At 33.7% G+C, this 22,135-nt stretch overlaps 1 protein-coding gene across 2 annotated transcripts in view; it reads left to right on the forward strand.

Annotated features, from left to right (window-relative positions):
• LOC148610802 (uncharacterized) overlaps positions 1–22,135 on the forward strand; it is a 126,084-nt gene that overhangs the window by 95,350 nt on the left and 8,599 nt on the right. For both annotated transcript variants that reach the window (XM_088596178.1, XM_088596180.1), the window contains exons 5-7: positions 17,835–17,944; positions 20,182–20,401; positions 20,652–20,720. In XM_088596178.1, coding sequence (XP_088452304.1) covers positions 17,835–17,944; positions 20,182–20,401; positions 20,652–20,720 — 399 coding nt within the window. The remainder of the gene's footprint in view (positions 1–17,834; positions 17,945–20,181; positions 20,402–20,651; positions 20,721–22,135) is intronic.

Raw genomic sequence — 22,135 nt, forward strand, 5'->3', positions numbered from 1 at the left:
ACTACGCAGACGTTTTGTATCGCGCTAGAACTCTAACAAATAGGCTTCTGGAACAGGGTTATGTTGCTACAAGATTGAAGTCATCACTACTGAAGTTTTATGGTCGTCATCATGAACTCGTGGATCGTTATGGTGTATCCATCTGTACCATGAAAACTGATTTATTCAACAGGTCATAGTTTTCCTTTCCTCGTTTGTCTATTCCAGACTTGACTTTTTATGAGCAACTCGGCGGGTGTTTCTAGAAAAGCAGAGGACGCTTACCCTACCGGTGCACCTGGTCCATGCTCCCAGTTTTTAGTGGAGTCCGAGTTGTTCATTTGCTTTTGTTACTTTGTATGTATGATTTTAGTTACTTTATGTTCTTTGTTGTGTATGTCTGTTTTCCATGTCTAGTCTTTGTCCCTGGATTACATTCTTTTGATTACCGCTATGACCTTGGTTCCCTTGATTACTCTTAAAGCAGATCATTTGAATAGGTAACAAAACATTTTCTCATTATAAATGTATTGCAATACAAGTGTTTCCTTCTAAAGGTTAAGCTTAAGTCAATGTATAGGACATTCCTTAATGAAATCGTTTCATTTGTATTTTTGACAATAAGTTAAATTTCACGTTGAAACATGGCTAAATCCATCTTTTAAACTTAGAATCAAAATGTTTTATAATTTCTGTATATGTAACATTAACAACACATTTCAGAATAAATCTACAGCTGTCAAAAACAAGATGTGAAGTCTGAAACTCATATAGTTCTGTTCCTTAATGTGTTATACAGTGCAAGCTAGCATTAGGTAGTACAATACAGTTAGGTTATTTCTGAAAATTTGGTCTCATTTTGTTGAATAAACCTGTTTTCAGGCAGTCCACACAGAAATTTCTAGTGTTTTGTCATAAAAAGTGCATGTTTTTGAAATCCTTGGTGTGTGGAGGTTCAAGTCATTAATACATTATTTAGTGATTATTGTTATAAGATCCAGTAGCCATGGTAAAATACTGAAAAAATATTACTCAGTTTTAGTACAAATCAGGGGTGCCTTTCCAAAATTAACAACCAAATAGTATGTTTTATAAAGTAACAGACACTAAGACACTACCACATGATGAAAGCATGCATGGAGTAGGTGGGAAAAGGGTAAAAATAATAAGACCGTTTTCGATTCATTCTCTCACAATTTTAGTTCCAAAAGTTTGTGCGAAATAAGGTATTTTGAAAATCAGCCATCTGATGCTGAGGAGAGAACCTAATGTGGCAGGGGATTGAAACGTTCCGGGTACAATTCTTCATTTAAAGTACGCCTGTTTACCATTACATATATAACATCTGTTTATTTGTAAATGCTTAACTACATTAAAACAATATATCCACCAAATTTCAACTTTTAATTTTGTTTACAAAATTTGACGGGGGTAACTTGTTGTGCGAAACAGTGCGCCTTAATGTAACTGTATAGTGCACCCTTATTTTTCTTGAAAAAAAATGTCATTTGTAACACCTTCAAATTACCAAGGTTTTGGCGGGAGAGAGAGCGCGTGAGACCGTCTAGGGTGAACCTCAGCGTCAAGGAACAACACCGCTGGATGATGAAATGATTTATGTGGTGAAATTTCTGATTCAGTTACAATCTACTTCTTCTATTAGGTAAATTAAGATATGTTATGCCATGATCCAACCAAATACCAACACCAATAAACATACCGCCCCGTGCAGGTCCGGGTGTTAAAGAATAGGCCTGCAGCAGCGCTAAGCTTGTCGTAAAAGGCGACTAAATAGTGCTCAGAACCCTAGCTGGGGGCTTGGGCGCTCTGCCCACAGAGCAACTGGGATGTGTGCCCCAGGTGGTGGAATGGGGTACCCCTGGCGTGTTACATGCTGGGGTTGTCAGGCTAAAGTAAGGAAAACCTGACCGCAAACCATAGTGGTGTACCGTGTTGGAAATCATGCCACGTTCCTCGCACGTTAAAGAACCCTACTGTGGTATTCTCCCGGAGTAGGAACCATAGGGCTCCGCCACAGGAGGCTAAATTGCCCGACCCTACCCACCTCTCCCTATTTCCAGTGGCAATCAAAATTTGCCGACCCCATTGTCCTTGTGTCCTACCCCTTTTTTCCATTCATCATTTCATGTTCATTTTATCATCAATTTCATTTTCATCGTCTGAATATAGCTGAAATATTGCTGCTCGGACGTTAAACCCCAACAAACCAATAAACATACCAATAAAAATATCAAAATTGTCATTCAAATCTGACAATTTTTTACAAATTATTACTAAGCTTGCACTGCACTAGATATTTAGGCTACTACATATTTGCATTTCCGGACAAAAAGATGTTCAGGTAAATATGTATATATATATATGCATTTTTTTTTAAATTTGATGATTACACTTCTGTTAGCAAAATATGGCTATTGTAACATGTTTTGTGATAATAGGAATCATACATATACGTAGAATACTGAATAAAAAGCATTTAGCAAAGTCTTCAGGAACATTTTACGTGTATTCTTAACATCTTGACTAAAATTATCTTCAAAATTAATATCCTAGATTTGAATTTAAGCAGAACCTTAAGTATCGTACAATTTGTTTTATTCGTATTTTCTTTTTTTGAAATATCGATGCAAGTCCATGCATCATCAATACAGAATGCAAATGTGTTGTGGAGATGGAGGGGACACATTTGACATTTTAACTTGTACTAGTATTTTCATTTGTGACAACTGCTGCACAAAGGCAAAAATTGTACATTTCCGTGTATCAATTTATATTGTTTCAACTTTATTTGAGGTCGGAGTTTTGTCCGTGATGTACGGTGTTTTCTCAAAACGTTCTGTGTTCACTGCTTACAATGAGGGAGTTTGCACTTTAACCGTATATTTCTGCTGGGTTGAAATTTGAGCTTTCACTATTCTCTTAATCATATCATGCGATGCATGCTGTTACCCTGACGTTGATAATGAAAAAGACCTTTTTGAACGTAGTATGAATGTTAATTTTCTAATGCCACTAATGGATTATTGTCTACAGATATGGATATTGGAGAGAGTTTATTTGATGGATAATGGAGAGAGTTTATTTGATGGATAATGGAGAGAGTTTATTTGATGGATATTGGAGAGAGTTTATTTGATGGATAATGGAGAGAGTTTATTTGATGGATATTGGAGAGAGTTTATTTGATGGATAATGAAGAGAGTTTATTTGATGGATAATGGAGAGAGTTTATTTGATGGATATTGGAGAGAGTTTATTTGATGAATCATCTTGGGTTACTATTTTGTTGGTATTACCTAATATAATACCTGATATAATATCAGCAGAAACTCCATTCTCACAAATTTCTGATTTTTGTGACTCAAGAGATAACGATGCCTTGTTACACAATTGCGAGGTATACCAGCCTCGCAAGGAACAAGCGAGCAAAAACAAGGTTTTGATATGTATGGTTTGAAATCCCAATTTAATCATCAATATTCAACAGCATCCGGGATCAACAGCGGCGAACCACAACTTTTCGCTATTTCTCATCATTGTTTCCGTGGATTTACAACTTTTTCAGAAGAAATTTTAAATCAGCAATTGGCTCCTTATGGTGCAAAACAACCGTAGTGTTCAGTAAATAAAATGCAAAAAATAAAAAGTGCATATAAGCTACCAACCACAAAAGAAATAATCTTACTATATTATTATTGTGTTCGTGTAAATACTTTTTCTTCTGAAATCCATAATTTGCCCAGAAACCATAGGAATTTAAGAGAAGTCCGGGTCAGAAAATGTATAAATATGTATTGTTTTATTCAAGCAGCAGAATTTGTCAGAATCAGGGTCTGGGCGAAACATACAATTAAAATAATCGACCACTGTAACATTTTGTTCTGGTGAAGAAGTTTTTAAGACAATATTTGTCCAGTGTGGTGAACGTGTTTTTCAACAAACGGTCGGCATTCCAATGGGAAAAAAATTGTGCTCTTTTACTGTTGACCTATTCCTTCACTCTTATAAGACTGACTTTATAGCTGATCTGATCCGTAAGAAAGAATATTGTTTGGCTAGATCCTTTAATCTTTAACCTTTAGGAAAAACCGCGGCTTTAGTAGTTCGACTTGTGATTTACATTGTTTGTAAATTGGTTGAATTCATACTATTGGCTGTAATTTATGGTGCCTCATCAGAACGTTCATTAATTGAATCTTATCATGCAGGAGTGATGTCAACTGAACCCCTTGTTTTCTTTTGGTTTTACATCGTAGCTTTCACTTTGTTTTGTTTGGGATGTTCGGAAAGTAGCTACTCAACACGTATTGTTATATGCAAAGTTTTCATGTTCTCTTCTGATATTATGGCATTCTTATTCACTCTCTTCCTGAACTTGGATATTGGAGAAAGTTTATTTGATACATCTAACGGATTTACTATAATTGTTGGAATCACTTTTATTTTAGATATCTTTGATATTTTATTTGACATTGTTTTGTTTTATTAAAAAATATAATTAAATCTTGATTGGGTTATTGACTAAAGTATAATTACTTGTTGGAAAAAGGTGAAGATCAAATTGTCGGTCGATTTAACTCAAAACTCTGAGCCTACAGAAAACTTAAGACTGTCGTGTTTATTTTATTAGATACGTTTGCCTCGTTTTTACATTTTTTGTACTTGTGTTGTTCAAAACATTTTTTTGCCTTTTTTCTTCATAGAATAACTATGTATTATTGTTTTAATTAAATAATCATTTGTTATAGCCAGCTAGTGACATTTTTGTTGTGCTGTGTATAAATCTAAATATTTTGTTTTGATCAAGTAACCATCCCTTACTGACTACCAGCGCCATAGTGTATTCATATATTTGGAATATTTATTTTGAATAACCATTTGTTATTTTATTAGTCAAATAGACATTTATTATTACCAACAGTCAATTAAGTGCTGATTTATATCATCTGAAAATTCTTGATCTTTTTAAATGTATGACTAACAATACCCTGTATGCAAACCTCCAAACGATATTCTAATGACAAGACGACGGAAACACAACAAAAACATAAAATAAGCAAACGCCAACAGTTACACAGAAATACAAGTAACGTAAACAAAGTAAGACAATGGTAATTCTTTGAATATACATATTTGATACAAATATATATGTAAACGTTCAACGATATATTCCAGTGATAGATTAATCGAGTGTCGCCTATTTAAGGTCATTTGCAAGTAACTAAAGTCATAATCAGGACGAAATCAAGCTAAAAAAGAAAACATAAACAATGAAAATAGGGAGGAATGGAAAAAAATCAAATTAAAATTTTGGCTGCCATCGTAAATTAGAGAAATTGATAAGGCGTGTACTTTATCCATCTGAAGCGGCTTGGAGCCTACTCAGAAATAACACTTCAGATAGGGTCTTTTACATGCATGATGCGTGGCGCTGTCGTTACATGTCTGCGGTCAGGTTTTCATTTCAAGTGAGGGCAGCTACCCCATTCAACCATCTGGGATACACACTCTGTAATTGGACGACCCGGCATCTGGTCATACATTCGTTAATGGTTGTACTATAAAAACATAATGGTCCACTATACTTACGTCTCGAAAAGTTAGCAAAATCCGGTTTATACCTTCAGTCGGGAGCTTAAAAATATACCATGGCCTTTCCAATTCCGTACACTGTTAGGAGTTTGAGAACCAAACCAGTCTAGGGCACATTCTCTAGCTTCGTCTAAGATATGGATTGCCAAAACAGTCAATAGTATGGCGCTAAAATGTTTACGGAAATGACGTTTCGGATAAGACAATTCGGAAAGTGTATTAGGACAATTCAGGTCGTTTATCAGGAAGATTTGAACCGTAATGGAAGGTTATAAGAATACAATTGCATACCAGTTATAACTTGTAACATTCTATTGGTTAAACATTGATTGGTGTATAGCAATCCACTGTATTGAAATATATCGGTCCGATTATTTTATATTGCCTGTCATAAAAAAAAAAGGACCGCTATTTATTCCCCGTATGTTACGCAACGATGACATATGCCAGACGAACAGGAGAGGTTTGCAATCTTTCAGAACAAGATGAACTGAAAGTTCTCTTATTATATGTAAAAATGACAAAATGAATGCTGGTGTGAATTTACATTTCGTCAGGTTTCACCTGCCTCGTAGTGTTTCGTTATAATCGTATTAATTTCTTACGACAATATCAGTTCTACCCCAGGCATAAATTTTACATAACTCACGGTTCAAATGATGGGGTAAGTGATTATATGTTTTTTCGTTATAGGGAGCGTCTTCATATTCCTGATTATGGATGACAGTATCTTTATAATGGTAAAAATTTAAACTATAATTTTACGATCTGATTTCAGCCTGACAGGAAGTGATCTGCTGTGTAAATTACATGGTGCAAATATGACGGTTGAAACATGGAACAATTCGTCTTGAAAGCATGTTGTCTCGAGGCTTGTAGGACTAAGGACATAATATGATAAGGGACATGCCTACCGATAAAGCCTTTGCTTTACTTTTCTCCTGAATTATATTTCAATAGCATAGTAAGAAAAACATTGGGCGTCTTCAGATATGGTTAGGCCTCGTGCGGGTCCGGATGTCAAAAGAATAGGCCCGCACCAGCGCTAAGCTTGTCGTAAAAGGAGAATAAATAGTGCTCATAACCCTGGCCGGTGGCTAGAGTGCTCTACCCACAGATCAACTGGGTTGTGTGTCCCAGGTGATGGAATGGGGTACCCCTGGCGTTTTACATGCTGGGGGCGTCAAGCCATAATACGGAAAACCTTATCGCAAACCATAGTGGTGCATCGTGTTGGGAAAGATGCCACGTTCCTCGCACGTAAAAAGAAAACCTGAGGTATTCGATAGGAGTAGGAACCTTTGCGCTCCGCCACAAGAGGCAAAATTGCCCGGCCCTACCCATCCCTCCCTATTTCTAGTGGCAATCAAAATTTGTCGACCCTATTATCCTAGTGTCCCACACCATTTTTCATTTCATCATCATTTCATGTTCATTTTATCGCTTCCATTTAATGTTCATCGTCTGAATAAAGCTGAAATGTTGCTACTCGGGCGTTAAACCTAAAGTATCAATCAATCAGCTATTACTTAAGAGTTATTAACAGTAGTTTTATTTGTAGCAGGAAATGCTATTTTTAGAATATATTATGCCGATCTCAACCACTGAATCTACGACTTCGTCCTGATCAGTCAATAGCCACTATGTGTCTTCAAATGTGGTTTCAAAGAGAGAGAAAATAACGGAAGTTTTACTTATATGTATTATTGTATTATGTCAATCTCCCCTCTATATTTATTTATAACTTCGTACTAAATATAACATCTTGCTTTGCGGCACAAGGGTGATTACTCTTAATGGACACTCTCTTTCGTCTTTCAGGTTTATTATATTACACCAACAAGTAATAACTTTTCCAAGAATCTAGCCGTGTCTTAGCTTCAATATTAGATTGAGATACTTAGTTTATTGGCTTTGACGATGTTTAGACAAGATTTCTGTTGGTTACATACTTGCAATGTAGTTGAAAATGAAAATGTTATTACAGTTGTCAAAAACCAAAATTAAATTGATCAAGTGAAGAAATGAATGAATTAATGAAGCAGTAACAAAAGATAGGTTATTTTTCTTTTGTTATGATATATACTTGGATTTATTTAGGAGTCACTATAACTGTAAGTGCTCAATGAGAATCTCCTGATTGAAATTCCTCCTAGTGAAAGTAGTAAAGTAAATATTCAACTTCACAGGTTACTTAAAAAATGTACTAAACTGATATGTTGGATTAATTGTGGTAGTGTGATGATACAATGTTTACCTCAGCAAATATGATAATCGGAAATCTAAATTATTATTTTGTTCAAGAATTATATCAAGTTTAAATTGTCCATCATTATTCGATTGTAAAACGTCGTTTGGTTGGGAGTATGTCGGAAAATTTTGAAAGGCATGTCTGCAGCGATTAGTCAGAGAGGAAACGAACATCTGTTGCTGTACGGAACTGCTTTTGAAGGACTTGTATTGTAGAGTGTTCACAAATATATTAATGACGGGTTGTTGCGTAACTATAAGCCATTGCAACTATTATTTGGCTAGTGGATAATAAGACAATTAATATATTCCTTGAACACATCTATAAAAGTAATCAAGGGAACCAAGTTTATAACGGTAATCAAAAGAATGTAATCCAGGGAAATGAAAACTATGACACGTTGAACAAATCAGTTTTCATGGCGCAGATGGATACACCATAACGATCCATGATGACGACCATAAAACTTCTGTAGTGGATGACTTCAATCTTGTTGCAACATAACCCTGTTCCAGAATCAAGACTATTTGTTAGAATTCTAGCGCGATACAAAAAGTCTGCGTAGTTTCGGCAAGCTCTGGCATAATGTGTGATATGAACACTCCATACGCAGGTGACGAAGGGATGTTGCCACAGAAGAAAGGAAAGTTGACAATTCTGAATGAAAAGTCATCACGTTTGTCGTAAAGTTTGGTCAATAGTTTTCCTTCACCATCGATTTCTAAGTGTAGGTCAAGATATGAGGCTGACTTCACAGTGTCTGTAGTAGTATCCTTTACCTCAAGTTCTTTGGGTAGATGCGATGTATCAAATCCTCAAAATTAGGATTGTTTAAAGATAATAAGTCATTTATATAGCGGAAACTGAGATTAAAGGATCTAATTGATGTTTTTTGCTTTGAGTTAAGTTTCAGTCAAATCCATGAAGTTGTTTACGAGATATGCTGACGATAAATGTGACACACAACTGTTAAATTCTAATTATAAATTTGTGTTGGAATCATATTTATTCATGCATATCATGATATAGTGTCGTTTAATTCAGTTTCCTTTTTGTGAAGTTTCGTTAAATTTGTGCAGCAGTCAAGGATGACATATGAGAAGTTTGAAAAGCGCTAAAATGTATCTGTATCGTGTATTTTCGGTAGATTCTGCATATTTCAGTAACACATGACGTTTCTATACTTTTGTTTTCATCGAAAACACACACAAGATAATTATGTTTATCTGAGTTATTCTAAGTAATATTATTCTCTTTTTCAAAGGCACAGTATCATATAAATGTATATGGGTCAATTGATCTTTTTTCAAAAATCTCCTGTAATTAATTAAAAATTGCAGAACTGTATTCCACTTAGAAAAGTGTGGTCTAAACAACTATAGTCACTTATCTTTCTACTGATATTAAATATCCATATGCCCTCTGGGCCCATTTAACTTCTCCGCAGCATTACTGAATCTTCCTGGAGACAAGTTAAAACGTGAGAGAATTTGACAGACAATAAAATGACAAAAAATGTTAAATTTCTGAAAAAAAACAAAGCAAACAAAAACTATGTGAAACAATAAAAAAAATAAGAGGTACTTTATCTCGTAGTGGTCTATTTAAAATCGTCGCCAAATTTTAAACATAGAATTTTTAACTTCCTTAGTATTTGGTTCTTGTGCTGTTGATGAGAAGATACTTCTTGAAATATGTGTGCCAGCTTACCGGAATTTGTACAGTTAATATTGTTTTCTTTCTATTGATTGAAATGAAAAGACGCGACAAATAGAAATTAGACTGATTTCTTTCCTTTTAATATTTTGCCGCAGTAGCGGATATGGGGAATGTGGTTCCTGGAAATTTAAATCCGTATATTGGACAAAAATGGGGAAATTATAGCGTTAAACCCTTTATTTCCTACCCCTCATATCTGAACGGCCCCGACAGCAAATATATCATTTTTTTTTATCATTTTATATCTAGTGCTCCAGAGATCCTTTGTTTGTTATTTTATTCCGAGAAGGCGTTCTTGAATGAATATGTTTTCAGACTGGTGAGTTTTTGAAATATTTGATTCAAGTGACTTACACTTTGCCTGTTTGTTTTCAAAGAGTTATCTCTAAGTACCAGTCCACCGATTCACACACTATATTTAACAAAGGGATTCATGGTTAAGAGAAAAAACAGTGAATACACGATGATTATTCAATATACACATGGTATATTTTTACATAACAAGTGTCCTTTTGAGAAGTCATACATGTATCTCCCATTAAAATCATCTAAACCAAACAAACGAACAATAACAGATTCCACTACGACCAAAAGGAAAATTAAGACCAGTTATGTGATCAGTAACTGTTTCTCAACAAGAAATAAAAATGAATTTGGTGGGTTTTTGGTATGCATAATCACTTCCTCTCAGATTTTCATAAAGACTGTTACTTAAAAAAGGTCGATTTCTTAATATATTATAAAAACTTTTCCTGGATAGGGTATACATTCTCTATGAAATATCTGCCATAGAACATCAATCAATCAATCAGCTAGTAGTAATAATTGGTGAACTAAAATGTAAATATAAATATTGACCTCATTGAAAACATTGGTATTACTGTTTCACACTTAGTCGCAAATTTATACACGGGGAAAAACACAATTATGTGGTTGATTGAACACATGATAACGTAGTCCATTATTGTCTAGAGATTTTTATATATGTTATTTTAATTCATATTATAATAGATATTTTTTCCCAAAAGATATGAACAAAAAAGATTACATGACTCTATTTCAGTGTGATATTGAGGACTTCTCATTTGGACGTTGTGTTCAAATATAATACACAGGTTACAATTGTCCAATTCAATTTAGATTGAAATAGGGGTAAGCATGTGTTGTGGAGATGTAGGAGACTCGTATGATATAACAAGCTTTTTGTCTTATAAAGCTAAGTGATGCCTGCTTCGGGGTTGCAAAAGAAACGAAATTTAAAGCCGTTGTTTTAGTAATTCGACTTATAATTTACATGGTCTTCAAAGCGTTGGAATTGATACTGCTTGCTTTAGAGTATGGAACCTCATCAGAACGCTCATTTATTGCAGCTTATAACGCAGGAGTACTATCAAGTGAAACCTTTACTTTATGTTGGATTTACATAGCATTTTTTATTTTGTTTTGCTTGGGATCTTTGTGTGCATGTTGCCATACGGTAGTAGATTATGAAAGTGGCTACTCTACAAGAATTTTTATGTGCAAATAACTTATGCTCGTTACCGATATTCCGTCATTCTTATTTACTCTGTTCCTGAACCTTGATGTCACAGAGAGCTTCTTTGATACATCTAGCTGGTTTTCTATACTTATTATTTTTTTTTTTTTCATAAATATCATATATATCATTCTTGATATCATGTACTTTATATGACTGATTGGTAATGAATCTTGATTTTGCCAGATTTATTTAGTGTTCAACCTATCCAGAATTCTAAAAAGAAGAATGTTTGTTTGATAATACAGGACAGCAACAAGTCAGTGAAAAGCAAATGACCGGTCGATGTAACTAAACTCTTAACGTTATAAAATTTAAATATTTCCACAACTGATTGTTGTGTTATTTTCACCTGTGTGATACACGTTTTGTATTTTTGTTGTTCATTAGAATTTTTTACTATTTCGTTTTGATACAATAATCATTTGATTTTGCCAACAACTGTAATTTTTATACTATGTACGTATTTATATCATCTGAATATTTTTTTTATTAAATAACTATTTGTTTTTGGCAACTAGTGCCGTTTTTGTGTTGTGTATTTGTATCATCTGGAAATTCTTGATCTATTCTGATCAATGTTTTTGACGGAGCCTGAAAAACAGTCATTACGCGGACATTTCCGAAATGCTTTGGTGGTAAGGGCAAACTGGAATTCTTAAATAAAAATTACGGGGGAATGAAAAAAGAAACAGAAACAAATTCACTTACGATCGACTGTTTGTAAATCTCTACCGTCTCCTTTGTGAAAGCGGATATGAGAAGAAGAATGATATGAGTACTTAATTAAAACAGTGGACCTTCACCCTAAACATTACGCATGCACTTGTCTTATATTAGGATTAATACGTGTTAATCGGTAATCTGTTCTGTTTTCCTTTTATCTTGGTGACAGATATTTTTCCATCCTTTACACATCAAAAGATACTGGTATTTAAAAATATCCATCAAAACATTTGGTGTGATTGTGACATCAAGATTTCTTCTTTAGTTTTCAATGAAAAAAACAAAAACAAAAAAAAACAAAACAAAACAAAACAAAACGAAAAAAGTAGTTTGTAGTACTAATAAATTTTTTTCTAAAATTACAATACCTCAAAAGGAAATTATTAGATTAGCAATATCATGTGTAAAATTTACGCGCTCGTCGATATATTCCACTTGATATTCGAAAGTAAGTTTTATTTTCTATTATTTTTTTTTATTTTTCAATGCATACCGTACAGTTGCACCCGGTCAGTGCTAGGCTGTAATGAAGTATAGATAGCTTTTTTTCAATTTCTATATCAATACTCATAATTGGTGTTTTATGGATTTTTATCTATTTTCTTTATCTGTACTATTTCACCGGATTGTGGATATCTCATTCTTCGTTTTCGCTCAGTCTATTTGCTTTTTTTATTATTATTACTAGGTGGAAAAACAAAGAGTTAGAAATACTGGTTGTTTACATTTAGAATCGATTGTAATCACACATGACGTGAGTGTGCTCTTGGTCGTGGATAATCCCTTCTGGGATTCGGCACTTGAGATATTTTTTTGTTTTGACCACCGCCATCAAACAAAAAGAGATTGGTCGTGGACTGTCTAAAATTATTAATAAATTAATTTCTAAGCAAAGTTAGTGATGCAAAGATAACACTCAAGGATGCTTTCTCTGTTTGATTTGCATCACTAGCTTGCTTAGAAATTTTCAATAGAATCTTGGAAAAAAGAGGTTTTTGACAGAGTTATCTGCCCATGAAATGTTCAGTTTCGGTGCATTTCAATGAAATTGTAATTCAATGGTTCAAAATGACAATTGTCTGTTTTCCTTGATTCTGATGGTGGAAATAGTCAAAATACACTATCAAAAATTATGGGGTTTTTCATACCATATTTTACCTACTGCCTGATTCATACGGGGACTAACATTTAACCCTTGTTTGCAGAATCATAAAAGGGCGGATTTGGTTTGGGAGTGATGTGCGTGCGTCTCCTTCCGGCAAAACATGTATTAAAACAGTAAAACTCAAAAAGCTATGTACATACTAGTATTCGTCATAGTAACTCATGAGCATAACATCTCATTCGTATTTACCCCCACAGGGATAAAACATAAGACCTTCTGTAAAGACCAATACATCTTAGAAAAGCACGAACAGGTTGATTAAAATGTTAAAAACTGACTAAAAGTTGCCCAACAGTGGATGTCCATGCACCACGAAAAATGGGCGTTTGTAGGCATTAGGCAGAAGGAGTATAGTGATATTGTGGTGGCTCAAGTTTGTTTACGAAGGTATTTGTAATTAAAAAACTAAAATACATATTAGAAAAGAACATTGCAGATAAAGAAAAAAAGATTAAAATGTGTCAACATTTTCTATCCATCAGGTAATGGTCAATTCCAACCAGGTGCTTCGATCCAAATGCAGGTGAAATTAAACCAAATTTCGTCCCCGCTCGTATTGGATCTGGTACCATTAGTTTAAACATTTTTACAGGAACAAATGAAATAAACAGCAGGCTAATAACCGGGCTGGTATATTTGGTACAAACACTTTTTTTGTTTATCGTAGAATTAAAGTTTTGTTCTACATATTCAAAATCCATCAGTTGTCATTTACACGATGTATTGTGATTGTAGTCACACGTTGTATATTAGATTGTGTTACATGTATCTCCCTTTTATTCATTGTCGTATTGGGTAGTGGTTCCTTGGGTAGAACCGAAACTGACTCATTCGGCAGTGCCGACATTGGTTCTTTATACAGTATTATTTGTATTTGTGCACATTGTTTGTTCTGTGTTCCCATCCCGTTGATCTCTGTCATGTTGGGTACTAGTTGTTGTACATTATTGGTTTATTCGGCAGTGCCGAGGCCGGTTCATTAAGTAGTACAGAAAATGGTTCCCTAGGCAGTGTGAAGACTGGTTAATTAAGCAGTACAGAAACTGGCTCCTTAAGCAGTATTATGGGTCTTTATATTATATTATTATTATATTACACTGGAGCAGGAACACTTGAAACAAACCCATCGCGACTGGTGCATTCGGTGCGAATGACGACGCTGGTACATTTGGATAAAACACCGGCGCTGGTATATTTTGACACAACATCGGCGCTGGTACATTTGTGTGAAACAGTGGGGCTGGTGCATTTGGGTAAACCCCCGGCGGTGGAACACTTGAGTGAAACACCGGGGCTGGTACATTTGATACACACGGAAGGACTGGTTCGCGTGGAACAAATTGTTCATCATTTTCAAGTGAATTAAACTCTTGTTCTACTTCCTCTACGGATTCCATATCCATAACCTGCTCTGATTTTGTACCGATGTTATTTGTTCCTTGTTCTCATACTGTTGATCTTTATCGCATTGTATTTCGGGGTGAGAACCTTTGAGGTTTTGGTCTCATCCAAAGTATCTATAGTGAAGAACATTTTCCCAGACCAAATAATGTCGAAAAAATATCCACACTATTAAATATGAAGAAGATCCCGACTAAAGTTGAAAATCATGCCGGGATTTCTGCTAAAAGCATTTAACATTTTATTACTAGCCTGCGTTTTAAAAGTGTATTATTAGTGTCTACAGCCTCACACTCACAAAAGACGAGAACCGATACAACACAAAACAAAACAAAAGCCGTAACTGCAGAAAAAAACAAATGTTCGGCGTGTGATAAATCTGTCCTTATAAGATGTGATTATCTCGCGCGTGATAAATCCGTCATTATAAGCCGTGATTATCTCGCGCGTGATAAGTCCGTCATTATAAGATATGATTATCTCGCGTGTGATAAATCCGTCATTATAAGCTGTGATTATCTCGCGTGTGATAAATCCGTCATTATAAGATGTGATTATCTCGCGGTCTGAAAAAACATCATAAGACAATAAACTGAATTCAACAAGCGACACTATAAAGTAAAGAAAAACAAAATGGCGTTCAACGTATCTAAAGACGATTTCTCATGTTTACATACTTCGTAAAGACATGTAAGGACACATGTAATAATGTCGAATAAGTCTCCGTCAACTCCACAGCATATTGTTTCAAGCCTTTGTTGTCGAATGATATTACACAAATTAAAAAGAAGTGTTTGTTTCTGGTGCGATGCCTTATATATGCCCGCTATCAAATTGTGTGGATCAATTTTTATAATGACACAAAAATCCTTATTTGTTTTTGGTCTCCATTCATAAAAATTTCGAATCCGTTCATTTGTTGATGCAGACCTAATATATACACTTACATGATTCGTATTAAATGTGTTTTTCTGGAACACTGAACATGTAAGACAGGTTGATGGTGTTTAAGTATTTCAAACTAAATAGTGTTATTAGCAAGAGTCATATAATTTTAGTTTCTACCACACACGGCTCTTTATTGTGTGTGTGTGTGTGTGTGTGTGTGATTTATAAATAAATTGATGTGTTGCCACTCATCATAGAAAAAAAACGCATTATTAAATATTTGACAATAATTAGATCAATGAAACTGGCCAAAGGACACGTGTAAAAGTAAAATTAATATTTTCACGTTATCATTTTTTACGTTAAGATTTAGATATTCTGTATTACATTTAAAATACAATTGCCCATTGGAAATTCAATTAGTTAAAACACATTTTAAAGGTAATTGTTTATTATAATACATTTTGTTAAAATACTATAAATCAAAAGTTCGATAAAAAACGAAATAGTTTGTTTTTGAAACATATAATTGATTGATTGATAAATTGATTATGGTTTAACGTCATTTGGCAGATATTTCATACATTTTAGGACGAGGACGATTGACCAATCAAACAAACCCTACTTTGTACTAGTCCGTTATCAAAAATTGCAAGTGAAGTAATAAAAAACTCAAATTATACAAAGTTAGTATTGAACATTATGGTCGTAAAGAAATGACGGGAGGTTTAACGGTCTATAAAACCTGATTGTACCCCCGTATAAAGTCAAAGTTCATTGTAGTTGTTTCAAAGTTACATTTTTGCCTTTTTGATTATTACATATTTTACTATTGCCTATAGTTCGGTAATTCTATTCTTACCCTTTATTTATCTAAAAGTTGTTAACATTTTTATTACTTTTTCGGGCGTTGCTATGACGTCCACCAGATTTGATGAAACTTGAAAGGTTGATTTTTTCTCAATTAGTCCATACAAACACTTCATCATAAATTTATACCAATTTCTATGCATCGATTTTTATTTTAGTTAATATAGATGCAAGTTTTTGTTCAATTGTACGTTTTTTGTTTATTTGTCTGTTTTTGTTTATTTGTATGTTTTTTGTTTATTTTTATGATTATTTATTTGTGAGGGGGAATCAGGTAACGGACAGATATTACACCAGATTCAATAAACATTAAAATTTATCATTGTCGTTCTTAGAATACGGCCTTGAACTTCCAATTCACGTTATCAATGAACTATGAATCTAAGTTGGACATTAGGTTAGAGCGACATCTTATCTTTGACCCATAGAAAATGACTCTTAGTGTGAAATTTTGTATTCTTATTATTTCTGTTTTATTTTTCGTGCAAGTACATGGGTATTTATTACGAGTAAAAGGTATGGAAGTGTCTTTTATTTAAATATTCAGACTGTTTTTAAAAGACTTGAGAGTTCATAAAATTCAAAATTTACATTATACAAAATGTAACAGTTGTTTGTTGTGGCCTTTATTTTTGCTTAAGATCATAACTGTGAAATGTTTATTAAAATAGAGTTCTGAAATAAAGACGGAAAACGATGAAAAGTGTGAAACATGCAAAAAACGAGGATTTTATCGCGTAATTAACATTTTAAGCTCGTTGCCTTTATTAAAGACAGCATTACTTGAAATGAAAAAATGCGACTTATGGGGACTGCGATTACCTTCTTTTCTTTTTCGTGGTTTTTTGACTTCTGGTCTTGTTTTTTTTTTAAATCTCTTTGTTACACTTTTGACAGTTCGGTATAAATTATTGTCAAATCTTTCTTTTTCTAATTTGATTTATTAATTTATTACATCCATATAGTCTTTAGGTTACATACATTGTATGTATTTATATTCTATTTGCAGGCAGACTCTTTATCCCATCACGTGATATCCGGTTCACGTGGTTTTGAAACATGTCTAGATAATACACGGAACGTGACGGTGGCTAACTGAGATTTGTTTAGTGTGAACATTGTTATGTTATTTGTTATTGTATTTTCGTTTTCTTTATTCGTTTCTTCATCTTTAAAGTAACACGACAATTTTTAAAAACATATAGTAATTGTACACCTAAGAATCATCCTAAATGAGATAGGAATGATTTTTTTTCTGCGCGTGGTTCTCATATCATATCACTAAATTGACATTTTTATTTTTTTTTAAATACAAACATTAAAAAAAAACAATGGATTTATTGGCCTTTGCATGTCTTTTAGTTGGAAGTATACGTTGTTTTTATTTCCAAATTGTTATCCATTATTTCAATTTTGTATTCAACTTTTTTTATAGTGTAAAAAATAGTAATTATTTCGTGCACTATTTATTGCTATTTTATTATTTTAAAAATGTTTTGACGAAATCGATTGGCGATGTAAAATTATAACCTCAATTATCAAGATAATTCATTCGCATATTTAACATTGCAACAATATCGGGTTTTATTGTATTCAATAGGTAGAACTCTGATAATGTTCAGCTTAACGACCATTAAATACTGAAATACACTAATTTCATTTGAAGCAATAATTTTTACCTTCAGAACAAAAGAGACAGGTGGATTTAGCTGGAGCCAGTGGTGATCTCAGCGTACAAAATGGCCAGGTTTCTGGAAGTGGCAGTTTAAGCCTTGGTTTCGGTGGCAGTAGTGGTGTATGTCATGTTTTTTTTTACTTTATTGTTTAACATCTGATTCAATTCTCTGTAAGGATAAAAATTACCTGGCCACATAGGAACAAATATTTCTTGCTAAGTTCTTTTTCCTAGCTCAATATATTGAAGGTCAAAAATTGGAGAACTATATTATATTATATTATTATGCTATATCATATTATAGTGATGTATACATCTTAATTAAAAATATTATCTAGAACGGAAAAATATTAAAATTTTAATTATTTTTTACATATATTTGAAAATGAAATAGATTTACAGCATTTTATTGGGAAAATGAGTAATAAATTAAACTGAATATTAAAATGTATTTAGGGTAAACACACATCAAATAAATAAAACTGTACGTGGATTAAGAAAAGTAAGATAGTTTGGCGTGTATATTTTTGTTTGTTTTTGTTTTATTTGTTTATTTGTTGTTTTTGGTTTTTGGTTTTGTTTGTTTTCTTTTTTTTTTTTTTTGTAAACGCACACCGTCAATGAAAATTCATCACGTATGATACATTTGATTTTAAGAGGATTCGCCGGTGTTTTTATACTCACTTGCAAAGTGATAGGGATGTCCGTCCATCCTACCTTCCGTCTGCACTTTCCATTACACAGAGGAGGGAGTACACATCTTACCCGTTACTCGTCCTTCATAAAATCTTTGCTTGCTAACACTTGATTATCATATGTTTGGAAAATAAACCAAATGGTTATCTAAACAAACATATGTTAATCATGATCGTTTTTTATGACTGTGGCACTCTTGACTGTTCGTTAATCACAGCCGATTATTGTACTCATTCACTACCAAATGTAATGCAAAGAAAATCAAAAGATCGATTTCCGGAGGTGAAAAAGATAAACATTTGAGGGTACGGTCCGAATATTCTGGTTTTAATACCAGTAGATGAAAATCAACGATGGGATTCTGTGGCCAAAGTATCGTTCATGATGTTTCTCGTGCATTACATATCTAATACTCGTATTTTCTTGCTGTCCTTTGTATTTGAGGATATATATATTGTTTATCCGACAAACACATCCGTATTAGTAATGACCTATTTCAACCTGTTGTTTGAAATCTGTAGAAATAAAACCCTTATATTTAGATATTTATTTAACATATTTGCTCTAGATTGAATACTTTGATTCGATGATTTCTAAACAACCATAATAATCATAATAATCATAATAATCTGTCGCTTTTTGCAATCTGTGATTTAATGAAATGGCGCAAGATGGTTTGTAAAGTGTTTTAGGAGAAAATAAAACTCTTTGGTTACAAAAATCTATCCCAGGAAAGGTTAATCTCATATATCTTATTAAAACAGTGTTCATAGCCCAACATGGTCGTACACTGCATTCATTTTTTTTATAAAGGAAATAAAACCTGACTGATATATTTTCATCCATGTGATTCTGTTTTGGTTACAACGTTGTTAATCAATAAGTCTTATTCTGTCAAAGGACAGTTCGTATTGGTTTAAAATTCATGCTATATAATAATATCCGTTTGTTTCATAATCGATTTGTGACGTAATCACCATTTACAACACATCTCTAGCGGTGGCAGTTAAGGGTTGCTTCCGGTTTTATCTGGTGGTGGTTTCTCGCCGCTTGAAACTCCTTCCTTTCTAGGTCATTTGCTATTTAAATTGCCTTTCATAGAGTTAGCTCGTGAGTACTTTTCTTTGAACAAAGTGTCGATAAAGTTGGCACTTTACCCCTATATCAGCCTAAACGTTATTAAAAGTGATAACATTTAAGCTATTTCCACTAGTTTCACCTGAATATTTTATTTTGGCTTGAAAAACGGTTTGTTTATTGACTTGCAACTTTTCGTTTTTTACTCTGTTATTGGAAGTGGTTTCCTGTTTTCCGGTTTTCGCCCCGATATTGCCATATTGTATTTTTTTATTTATTGTTCATATTATTTTACTACTGATTTTACCGATTTTGACGGGTGGCATTTAATTATGCCCATGCATTTGTGTTGAAATATACCGGAAATAATGAACCGTAATGGATGCAGGAGGTGTAACGCGCTATAAAACTTGGTGTAAACCACCATTTATTTAGAAATGCCTATACCAAATCAGGACCATTGCGGTTGATTTTTACCACGATGTATCAATTTGTTATATGAACTTTTCTTTTGACTATTCCTTGTGACTACTGCCTAGATTTTATCAGCTCGGTTATTTTATTATTTACCTTCTTCCCCTCAGTGTGACGGTTCTTCGAGTGGTGGACTTAATGTAGGATTAGGCGTGGACACTAGTAGCGGTTCAACAAGTGTATCTGTTGGCGCCTTTACTGGCAGACGAAAAAGACAATCTTTTGGTCTTGGAGTTGACACGAATAGTGGCTCTTTGTCTGCAGCTGTATCTGTTCCTACCGGAAGTGGAAGCAGTGGCTGCGGGGGAAGCGGGAGTAGTGGTGGTGATGGTAAGAATCTTTATAAAAAATTGTAACTTTTTTTAAAAACTTTTGTTGTGCAATTAATTTCTTTCGCACCTTGAACAAGCTTGTCAAGATGCTTAATACACGAATAATTAAAGAGACTGTTTCACTGAAGTCGAAATTATTTCACCGAGTACATCATTGCTTCAAATTTTGTGAAAATGTAAATTGATATCTGGCATTCTAAGGCCATCCTAACTGCATCTGAAATACAAAGTTGCTTTCTCTTTTCAAGGCACAGGCTTTAATCCAGTCACATATACGGGACAAGCTAATTTAAAGACTTTTGATCCGAACACGTCTTGTAAGTCGTACTATTTTACTATTTGCAAGAACTGTTACAACAGAAAATAGATGAACGCCAATTTTCCATTCTTCATTGATATCTCAAATTTCTTTCCGGTCATATATGATTTTTTATATTTATAAAAGTTTAATGGAATAAAATCTGAGGAAAAAGAACACAATACAAAAACATTATTACCACTACCATAATCAGTATTTATCCAATGTATGTGGATAATTTTGGAGAGCTTGCAGATCCAGCGGGAGGAGCAGGAGGTAGGCATCCCACCTTTTTATAGGAAAATTTGTTATTTTCATATTTAATTGATAAAATGGCCCTTTTCTGAGGAACCGCGACTGGCACCCCTCCTTTTCTAAGTAACTGGATCCGCCCCTGTGACCAAGCATGGTACAAAGCTATAAAAACAAAATAAAGAATGCATATTTCGTTATTAGTAACCCAAAAAGTTAGCCAAATTTCATATATTATTCTCATCCAGCTGACTGGCATGTTTTTGCTACGAACTGCTTGCGGTAACCTTCCATTGCCGATATATGTTTGAGACTGGTCGAAAAATAGCACGAACAAGTTGATTTAAAAAAAAAAACAAAAACAACTGAAAACTCTCCAACACTACACTGAATGTCTACTTTAAAGATTGTGCATTTAAAGTATAAGGACATCGAATATATTGCAGAAGGCGAAAATTGATTAATTTAATCTAATTAAAGTGTACAGAAAATGTTGAGCAAAGCAAACCATAAACGAAACATAATTGGATACATAGATGGGTCATTTCTTTTGGTACTTTTTTACAAAACATCGCATGTAGTTGAAGAGCCTTATACTGGTATTACGTAGTAAGTATGGTTCTGTCTAAAAACCAGGCAAATGGTTATTTACCATATCTTAAGAAAATCAATGAAACTTTTATGACCTAAAACTTTTAATGTGTTCATTTTCATGGATCTGCTATATATCGTGAAATATTTTTTGACTGGTTAGTGTACAAATTTCCCGTACTTTTCCTTAGTGGAACGTTACAAAATTTTAAGTGCTTATATCTTCAGTAAGTAACTTTTATTTGCAATATTATTTTAAATACAATTTCTACTGAAAGATTTCCAATAAAGACATTGGGATTAAGAAATGCACAACACTAATCAAAAGCTTTTGCCTTGTTTTAAGACGACGGAGTCGTACCAACACAATGATCCTTCGAAGAGTTATTAAGGGAACCAAGGTTATAGCGGTAGTCAAAAGAATTTAATCTAGGGACAAAGACCAGACATGGAAAACAGACATACACAACAAAGAACATAAAGTAACTAAAATCATACATACAAAGTAACAAAAGTAAATTAGCAACTCGGACTCCACTAAAAACTGGGAGCATGGACCAGGTGCACCGGTAGGGTAAACGTCCTCTGCTT

The sequence above is a fragment of the Perna viridis genome, chromosome 8 (assembly GCF_037379345.1).
Source record: "Perna viridis isolate PV_CMFRI_1.1 ecotype Kerala chromosome 8, ASM3737934v1, whole genome shotgun sequence".
In the NCBI taxonomy this organism is placed as follows: domain Eukaryota; kingdom Metazoa; phylum Mollusca; class Bivalvia; order Mytilida; family Mytilidae; genus Perna; species Perna viridis.